General features: G+C 44.4%; 1 protein-coding gene across 1 annotated transcript; it reads left to right on the top strand.

Annotated features, from left to right (window-relative positions):
• Positions 1–1263: 1263 nt before the first annotated feature.
• LOC308328763 (hsp70-binding protein 1-like) lies at positions 1264–2277 on the top strand (the record flags this gene model as incomplete). The annotated part of the gene is made up of 1 exon (XM_080782873.1): positions 1264–2277. The coding sequence occupies one exon, from the start codon at positions 1264–1266 to the stop codon at positions 2275–2277; it is 1014 nt and encodes a 337-aa protein (XP_080638999.1).
• Positions 2278–10021: the final 7744 nt, after the last annotated feature.

Genomic DNA, 10021 nt, shown 5'->3' with positions numbered 1-10021 from the left:
TGTGGAGTGGGGGGACTCTAGTGTGTGTGTGTGTGTGTGTGTGTGTGTGTGTGGGGTGGGGTGGGGGACTGTGTGTGTGTGTGTGTGTGTGTGTGTGTGTGTGTGCGCGCGCGCGCGTGCGTGTGCGCGTGCGTGCGTGTGTGTACAAAACAACTGGACTCACTGACTGAATATATAGCAGCACACACACACAATTGATTTATTGCTAGTTTTGGGGGAGGGAACATTAATCTTGAACTGTTTTGGGATTTTTAATATTTTTGAAACACATAACCTATGTGACCCCAGGGTTGATGTTTATATAATGGACTATAGCATTCCTCCTCCAACCAGTTGCACTTTACATCCATGTCTCTGAGTCTCACTAGTGTCCAGACATGACATTCTATTGCTTGCAACTGACTTCTGCATTCAGCTTCAATGGTATAATTTAATAAATCACACTTGTATGAAGTAAGGGGCGCTCTTATCATCAGGGACGGATTAACCCCTACGAGGGCCCCTCATTCTTGCAGGGTCCATAGGGCACATGCGCACGACAACTACAACATGACGTCACGAGCCGCGGTAAAGAGCAAACCACCGCCACCGCTTCAGCCCTTCTCTCTGTTTTTACTCACCACCACTCAACGTTATTTCAGCTCCGGTGGTCAGCTCACCACCGGAGCGGTGGTCACCTCACCACCGAAAATGTACTTAACAACTGCTTCAGGCTTAAATAAAACTTTTGTCCAGTTAACCTCCGTTCACATGTGCATTACTGCTTCCGTAAGATTGCATTGGGAAAACTGGGGAAAACATGGTACTGACTGACAAACAACCGCTTTGTAAGCCGGCATAAGTTTATCAACTGTACAGTATCTTGCAGGTTCTGATACCTTTACTTTTTGGAAACGATACTGAGAAAAGGGTTTAATCCACTGTTATGGACAGGCTTGACCCTGTTTCGACCTGTGCAGGGATATCCTTCTGTGGAACCTCATCTCAGAGCTACAGTGTGTAGCAGTGTAGTTTGTCCGCCAAATCATCTTTACCAAATATGGCCCTGGCCTAGGGGAACTCCATATTTGGACATCAGTATCACGTCAGATTGACTCCGCGAACTGCCGCCACGCAATTGCAGTGATGTCACTCATGAGATCATCAATATAGAATATTCTAGCGCTACCATTTTCATATATTATGTGCTGATTAGCAGTGCTCAGCCTCTTGCACTTTACCTCAGTAGCCAAAACCTTGAAACAGCACGCTGGGTAAAGAGCAATGGAAGGATGCAGGCAACATCGCAACAATCTAAAGGGGGTCCTACAGTTGTCATTAGAAGCAGGGTCTGCTGCAGTATCCACCCCGGTTGAGCCCATGCCAGAGGACAGAGCAGAGTGGCTGAGAGGAGCTCTCGCAGAGGTGTGTAGATGGCAGACGGACGAGGTGGACCAGATGAAGCAGTGCCTGATCGTCCTACACAAAGACGACGTGAACGTTAAGGAGATAGAGGGAGGAGAGGGGGAGAGAGAGGAGCGCCATAAAGACGAGCGCGAGGCGGCCCTGGACCTTCTGTCGTACTTGTGCGAGAACCTGGACAATGCCCGAGACCTGATGACTCTGGGCGGACTGGAGTTGTGCGTCACCCGGTGCCTGCGTCACGCCCGAAGTGGGGTGAGGTGGCGCGCCGCCCAGCTCCTCGCCTCCAGCGCCCAGAACATGCCGGAGGTGCAGCGCTATCTGCTCAATGATGTCGGTGCGCTTCCCATGCTGCTGCAGATGACCGACACTGACCCCCATCCCATGGTCAGGGTGAAAGCCCTCTATGCCGTGTCATGTCTGGTCGGCGGGGAGCAGCAGGCGGGACTAGAGACTTTCCTTTCCCACGACGGTTTCTCGACGCTGATGCGAGGGATGCAGTCCGACGACGAGAAGCTGAGGACCAAGTGGGCCTTTCTGCTGCTCAAGATCCTCACGGCACACCCGGAGCACAAAGACACGGTTCTGTCCATGGGCATGGTGCAACAGCTGGTGTCCGTTCTTCGCTCGCCGCACTCTGCCGTGCACGAACACGTCCTCGGCGCGCTGTGCTGCTTGGTGGAGGAATGCCCCCAGGGGGTCCAGGTCTGCAGGAGGCCTTCTCTGAGCCTGGAGGAGCTGCTCCAACTGAGAGCCAATGACCTGCAGGGGAGAGAGGAGTGTGAGGAGGAGTTGGACTTCTGCCAGCGCCTGAGGTCTGTGTGCTTCGGTAGACGGCGTATGGGGCTGGTGGATCACGACACAATGCATCTCTGAGCTCCCTCACGGTCAGGGTCAATTTCAGTTTAGAATTTTAGTTCATTAGGGGCCAAGCCCGAAGGGGAAAAAAGGACCCTAATGTTTGTTTGTATTGTTTTTTCTTCTTCCGCCACTTTTTGCAGTTCTGGTAGTTCTGTGCTGTGCTGTCGCTCGCTTTCCACGGAATTCAGCACTATGGTAGAGGTCATTGGAAACGGTCAAGAACTGAAGCTCACAGTCATTCGTCAAAGGACCTCTGAACTTTAGATCTCCCAATTATATGATTGTGTGAATTATATGATCCACTCCTGGGATTTCTGTATAGCCTGCACTCCCCCTTGAAATCGCATTTCCATTCATTTGTGCAGAAGAGTCTGGACTCTGCTAATGCAGCACGTTGTGACCTTGCAGATCATCGGTGCCCCACTCAACCATGAATCCAAGCAGAGGTCCTCACAACTACTGCGCAATGGCCAAATACCATTGCGCAGTAAGCCTTCTACACCAACAAGTCTATGCGTGTACGTGTGTGCATAGCCGCATGTGAAACTATATCGTGCTGTATTTTGCTTTCCATGTTATGGTCATGGTCATGTGATGTGAGGAGAGAGAGAGTGAGAGAGAGAGAGAGGGTGCAAAGAGAGAGAGAGAGAGAGAGGTGCGGCACATCTCTCTCATGTTTAGATAATTGTCACGGAAGCCGCTTGGCAAGCCGTGGATCTACAAGTGTTGCGTGCAGTAGCCTACACCATGCACCGTGCATATCCACGGATATCCCAAGCCGTGGATATGCCGTGCATGCCTATTCCATTCATGTTGAATAAAGAGGAATAGCTATATGGAGAGAAATAATTGCATTTTATTAGTTTGGTTGCTTTTTTGGGAGTGTTGTTTTGAAAATGTTTTGAAATTATAATAATTAAAATAATAATAATACGGAGATCCATAAAATGGCGAACCACAAATGGGTCCCGAGTCTCCCGACCCACTGTTTGGGTACTAAAGTTTGTTGTCTTTTATTGGACCTTTGCTGCATCTAGTGTGGAAATTAAGGACTCATTGCTTACACATTTATGAAGCTTTCTTTATTTAGGCCCAGGCCCACCCACAAATACAACATCTGCAATAAAGGTCTGATCTTATCTTATTGACCTTGTCAATTAATGAACAGTTATTTCTACACAAAGAATAAAATGACAACATATGACGATTCAACATCCTGTGACAAATTCATAGTTTGTTATGAAGGTATAACGTATCTAGGCTCAATAAGAACAAGTGCAGAGAAACTCAGTTCATAAAGACATTAATTGATTGATTGATTGAAGTATTTATTAACGGTTTGCAGAATAACTGTGAACTGTGAGTGGACGACACCATAAAGTATTACACTTGTTTACAAGAGGGTCCACCATTTTCAATTCATAACATTTAGACATACTACAGGGGTGGAGTGGCTGGATGGTAACCGTAAGGTAACCGTAAGGTAACCGTAGGGTTGCCATCATCTTTTTTTACCTAAATCTAACACAACATCAATGAATCAACACCCAATGAAGGGCCTCAGAGTCAAACCCAATACTGCACGGTCCAGTTTGACAGTTTCCCCAAAGGGCCCCTGAGAGCCAAGGGCCCCTGGGCAACGACGTCGAGTCTGTGGGGGCTATGGGGCTGTAGCCCCCATGAAGAATTAAATAGCCCCTTTTAGCCTCCATGAAGATTTTCGTGGACATTTTATATTAACATTACAGATTTTCTGGGAATTATTGACCCTCTGTGACTCCGTCGCAAAATTCCGAAAATGTGAACCTCTCCGCCGGCTGTTCAGAGGTGTTAAAAGTACTCAAATGCTAATCAGGTTTCTTTTGTTTTCACCTAGCCGCAGGTATTATATGCCTACAGTACAGTGCCCATAGGCGGCGGGTGTGTAAGGCTAGGGAAGGCTTAGCCTTCCCAAAAATTATGCTGGGTATTTTTTTAAATATATATAATATATGTGCGCAGCATTATATAGAAGGCTATTGTGTGTGTGTGTGTGTGTGTGTGTGTGTGTTGTTGCTGCTCCCTGGTGATCGGGTAGGTAGGCTATACAGCAACTGGCCTAATCAGCATATGATTGGCTACTATTGGTATGTCTGTAAACCTCGTCCGCTTCCAGTGGCTTTGTAGCAAACAGTAGCGCACGCTGGTTTGTTTTGGGAAACAGCAAAACGCAAAATGTATTTTCCAAGGCAAAGATAAAGTAATTCAGAAGAAGAAGCTGTGACTCGGCTGTCAGAACTCAGCACCACCACCAGTGCCCGCACGGTTCACACCACTGCAGCAACACTGACACGTTCAGCGGAGTGACTGCTGTCTCTGTGCCTTCTGTGAAGAGCCATGAGCCGCGACTCCCGGGAGGGGCAGCAACACCGCCGGGTAATCTACACAGACTATAGTGAGACTAAACACACTGACTCTAGAAAAGACCCATATCGTCCAAAATAGGCTAATCAGTCGTTGTCTGTGTATAGGCTAATTAATTGGTAAAAGTACGCTAAATAACTCATTTTTAGACCATTTGGGAAATAAATAAATCTGCCGCGGCGCGATCTAAGGGTAATGGACACATAACGGACACCCGGGTATAAATGCAATAATTTATTAACAAGAAAATAATGAATATTTACAGATATATGACATGTTAAAGAAATCTGTCGGTGAGCACTTATAACATAGTTGAAACAACAATAATGAGACAGACACAATTCAGAGTTTCAGAGTATTGGAATAGAATGTATTCGAATACGGAGACAGCAGTGACGCGTTACAATGGAACACCGTACTGACTCAACACATCTCAGTCAGGCTTTAGCTTAAATACATTATTACCCCCCCCCCAGGGGTGGGTGGGTCTTGTATACATGACATCAGAAGACCCCTTCAGAACCACACATGTCACAGGTCACAGACAACAGCTTCTCATGGCTTGGTTTATGACGTCCTTAAATGTACAAGCATTCCACATTTCCTTGACATTTCCCCCATTTATTCATTTAAGAACTCAAAACCAATATCACAACTCTCCGGACGTAGAAGTAGGCGAAACGACCCTGAAATCACATATCAGGTAAAAAAATTCCTACAAGGCTCTCTTTAAGTCTATCAGAGCAACCGCCCTCAGGCCTACGTTACACAGCGTCACCACAGTTTTATAACAACAAACAAGGCGAAGCCGTCCGCTCAGAACTGTCCACCTGCACACTTGACAGTGTGCTGCAGGCGTCACGTGGTTAAAACTGCACAGAGCAATCCAAACCGGCAGTCTTGTAGCTCCTGCACAGGGCTCAAACACAAAGCACTAGGCTATTGCACATCTCATCCACAAGCTCAGCTTGCAGATTGGCCATCTTGACAGAACAGCTGCAAACGTCACAGCTTTCCAAAGACCGGAAATTGTCACCGCACAGGTGACGCAGCATCATTCTTCTGAAGCACATGATCGCAGAATTCAGAGTCCAGAGTGCCAACAGCACTTATATCCCTCATTTAGGAAACCAGCGTGGAGACGTTCGCGGATAGCAGACTAGCCACGCAACAGCTGTAGTGAGTCTACAGTCCACCTGCCTGCTGGCAATATAGCCTGGTTGTGATATGTAGATGTGATTGATATTTTTTGTTTGTTTTTTTAAGTCATTCTATAACAACACAAAGTAATTGAATTTATTTTATATATTACTATGTTATTACTAATTTTATGTATAACTATATTACTAATTGTATTTATTTGATGTATTACTATGTTATTACTAATTTTACTTCATGCATTACAAATAGTATTTGTTTTATGTATTACTGTTATTACTCATTTTATTTTTTATGCATTTATTTATTTTATGTATTACTGTTATTACTAATTTTATGCATTACTATATTGATAATTTAATTTATTTTATGGATTATTGTCTATATTACTAATTATATTTATTTTATCCATTACTATGCTATTACTAATTTTAATTTACTTTTATTTTACTATTTTAATTTACTTTTATTTTACTATAATCTATTTTTTTATCGTTCGTTTTATCCATTTATTTATAATTATTATCTAGTTATTTATATTGGTTAATTATTTTATTGTTTAGAGCCCTGATTGATCACATCTACATATCACCACTACCAGTCAGGATCTGAGTGACTCAGAACCCTGGTGACCTCCAGATGGAGCCACACAGGAGACCAGCAACGTCCTAAAGAAAAGAAAGAAATGCTCATTACTACTTTGTTCATAAAACAATATTGATTGAAATATTTATTAACAGTTTGCAGAATTACAGTACATGTCAAGCACAAACTCAATACAAAGACTGTTAACTGCAAGTGGACGACCCAATTAAGCATTACACTTGTTTACAAGAGGGTCCACCATGTTCAATTCTTCAAAACATTTAGAGACGTACAAAGACACTTCTATATAGTCAAAGAACAGAACAGGAATTCATCATAAAGGAGGTAAAAAGGGAAAATAAACGTATACAGTGAGGGAAAAAGGGAGTCACAACATACACATGCACTTACAGTAACGTTTAAGAATAGGGATTGACCGATTATCGGCAACGGACGATTATTGGCTTTTTACTATAAAGCCTATAAAAAAGCCCCAACCCTAAAGCGGTTCGTACTGTCGAGTTCCTCACCGAAGCGGTTCGTATATGTTGAGTTCCTCTCCGAAGTCTTCCAGCGTCTACCCAGATCTCCGTCCTCTGTCCTCCCATCCATCCAGGCCCAGGTCCGAAGTCCTCCAGCGTCTACACAGATCTCCGTCCTCTGTCCTCCCATCCATCCAGGCCCAGGTCGGAAGTCCTCCAGCGTCTACACAGATCTCCGTCCTCTGTCCTCCCATCCATCCAGGCCCAGGTCCGAAGTCCTCCAGCGTCTACCCAGATCTCCGTCCTCCCATCCATCCATGGACAGACCTGCAGATCTCTAGAGGCTCCAGCTGCGTCTGCCATTTCCATCCTGAGAGAGAAAGAAGAAAGCATTAGCTCTACAAGCTCACAACACGTTGCAACGCGGTGTGAGCTTGTAGATCTGCTATTTTTGCTGAACGCTCCCTCAGAATAGGGATGCTGGGGTTGAAGTGGTAGTGTCATTAAGACTTTGATTAGCTTGGAAGGCTGACAGACATTCAACCACAGTGCCACTAGGAGGCATCAACACATGTACAGTCCTCAACATCTTTTGTCATTTTTTATTCAAGTGCTTCTAAAAGCAGATGAGATATTGACTCTCAAACTATTGTGCATTTATTATTTGTCATTTAGATTTATCATAAAATATTTAAAACATTTGGATGACTGTAGTAAATGATGCCATTCTTCGTGCCATAACAGTACAAAAGCAGTTATCCATCCTCAGAAACAAGCCATAACTATTCCTACTCACAGCTCATCAGAGTCCTCTGAGGAAGCCCCCCGGGGGGGGGGGGGGGGGGGGGGGGGGGGGGAGATTTGGAACGGATCTCTGTCCGGGAACATCAGCTCGTCTATCGATATCTCCATTCTAACAAAGAAAGAAAAGAAAAAAAACACACCAAATTAGCGTTGCTCTGTGTGTGCATGTGTGTGTGTGTGTGTGTGCGTGTACCCTGTCCAGCAGTGGCGTTCCAGTGACGTCTACCCAGATCTCCGTCCTCCCATCCATCCATGGACAGACCTGCAGATCTCTAGAGGCTTCAGCTGCGTCTGCCATTTCCATCCTGAGAGAGAAAGAAGAAAGCATTAGCTCTACAAGCTCACAACACGTTGCAACGCGGTGTGAGCTTGTAGATCTGCTATTTTTTGCTGAACGCTCCCCCCAGAATAGGGATGCTGGGGTTTTAAGACTTTGATTAGCTTGGAAGGCTGACAGACATTCAACCACAGTGCCACTAGGAGGCATCAACACATGTACAGTCCTCAACATCTTTTGTAATTTTTTATTCAAGTGCTTCTAAAAGCAGATGAGATATTGACTCTCAAACTATTGTGCAGAGTCATTTAGATTTATCATAAAATATTTAAAACATTTGGATGACTGTAGTAAATGATGCCATTCTTCGTGCCATAACAGTACAAAAGCAGTTATCCATCCTCAGAAACAAGAAAGAACTATTCCTACTCACAGCTCATCAGAGTCCTCTGAGGAAGCCCCCGGGGGGGGGGGCTTTGGAACGGATCTCTGTCCGGGAACATCAGCTCGTCTATCGATATCTCCATTCTAACAAAGAAAGAAAAGAAAAAAAACACACCAAATTAGCTTTGCTCTGTGTGTGCATGTGTGTGTGTGTGTGCGCGTGTACCCTGTCCAGCAGTGGCGTTCCAGCGACGTCTACCCAGATCTCCGTCCTCCCATCCATCCATGGACAGACCTGCAGATCTCTAGAGGCTTCAGCTGCGTCTGCCATTTCCATCCTGAGAGAGAAAGAAGAAAGCATTAGCTCTACAAGCTCACAACACGTTGCAACGCGGTGTGAGCTTGTAGATCTGCTATTTTTTGCTGAACGCTCCCCCCAGAATAGGGATGCTGGGGTTTTAAGACTTTGATTAGCTTGGAAGGCTGACAGACATTCAACCACAGTGCCACTAGGAGGCATCAACACATGTACAGTCCTCAACATCTTGTCATTTTTTATTCAAGTGCTTCTAAAAGCAGATGAGATATTGACTCTCAAACTATTGTGCAGAGTCATTTAGATTTATCATAAAATATTTAAAACATTTGGATGACTGTAGTAAATGATGCCATTCTTCGTGCCATAACAGTACAAAAGCAGTTATCCATCCTCAGAAACAAGAAAGAACTATTCCTACTCACAGATCATCAGAGTCCTCTGAGGAAGCCCCCGGGGGGGGGAGCTTTGGAACGGATCTCTGTCCGGGAACATCAGCTCGTCGATATCTCCATTCTAACAAAGAAAGAAAAGAAAAAAAACACACCAAATTAGCTTTGCTCTGTGTGTGCATGTGTGTGTGTGTGTGTGTGTGCGTGTACCCTGTCCAGCAGTGGCGTTCCAGCGACGTCTCCCACGATCTCCATCCTAACAAAGAAATAAAGATTGATTAGAGTGACCAAGAGCCAGATATATATATATATATATAGCCTAGTCCTACATCAAACTTTTATTTATAGAGAAATTTTAAAACAGAAGCTAAACATATCACTTGCAGTAATCAACGTTTAAAGGACCACTTCACCACTTTTCAACCTATCTTCATTATACTAGTCCTCACTAATAATGGCTACCATTTTTTTGGTGTCTCATAGGACTGTGGGCAGTTCAGAAACCCGTCCACCAGTGACATCATCGATAAGGATTCCAAGCTATTAGAAACGGCAGGCTTTCTAGTCCTGAAAAGTTGCAATGCAAGAATGGAAGCCATCGTTCTCACGATAATAAAAATCTAAACATTTTTGTAAATAGATATTGTTTAAAAATAATCTGCCTAACGATGATGTCACTGGTGGATGAGTTTCTGAACAGCACAGTCCTCCTATGAGAAGCAGACTGAGTAGGATCTTTTTTTACTATAGAGTTCTTACTGTGCGGTTCCTCACCTGGCAGGCCCAGGTCCGAAGTCCTCCGGCATCTACCCAGATCTCCGGCCTAAGAAAGAAAGACATGTAAAGACAATATTTTGCAGCTTTTGTTGAGCTGAAAATTCTGAACCACTTAAACCCTCTATATATATATATATATATATATATATATGATAAAACAGACCTTTAAAGAGAGCATTTG

The sequence above is a fragment of the Protomyctophum bolini genome, assembly GCF_963924005.1.
Source record: "Protomyctophum bolini genome assembly, chromosome: 14".
Classification (NCBI taxonomy): Eukaryota; Metazoa; Chordata; class Actinopteri; order Myctophiformes; family Myctophidae; genus Protomyctophum; species Protomyctophum bolini.
Note: the sequence above shows the minus strand (reverse complement) of the source record. Positions and strands in the feature narration are given on the sequence as shown.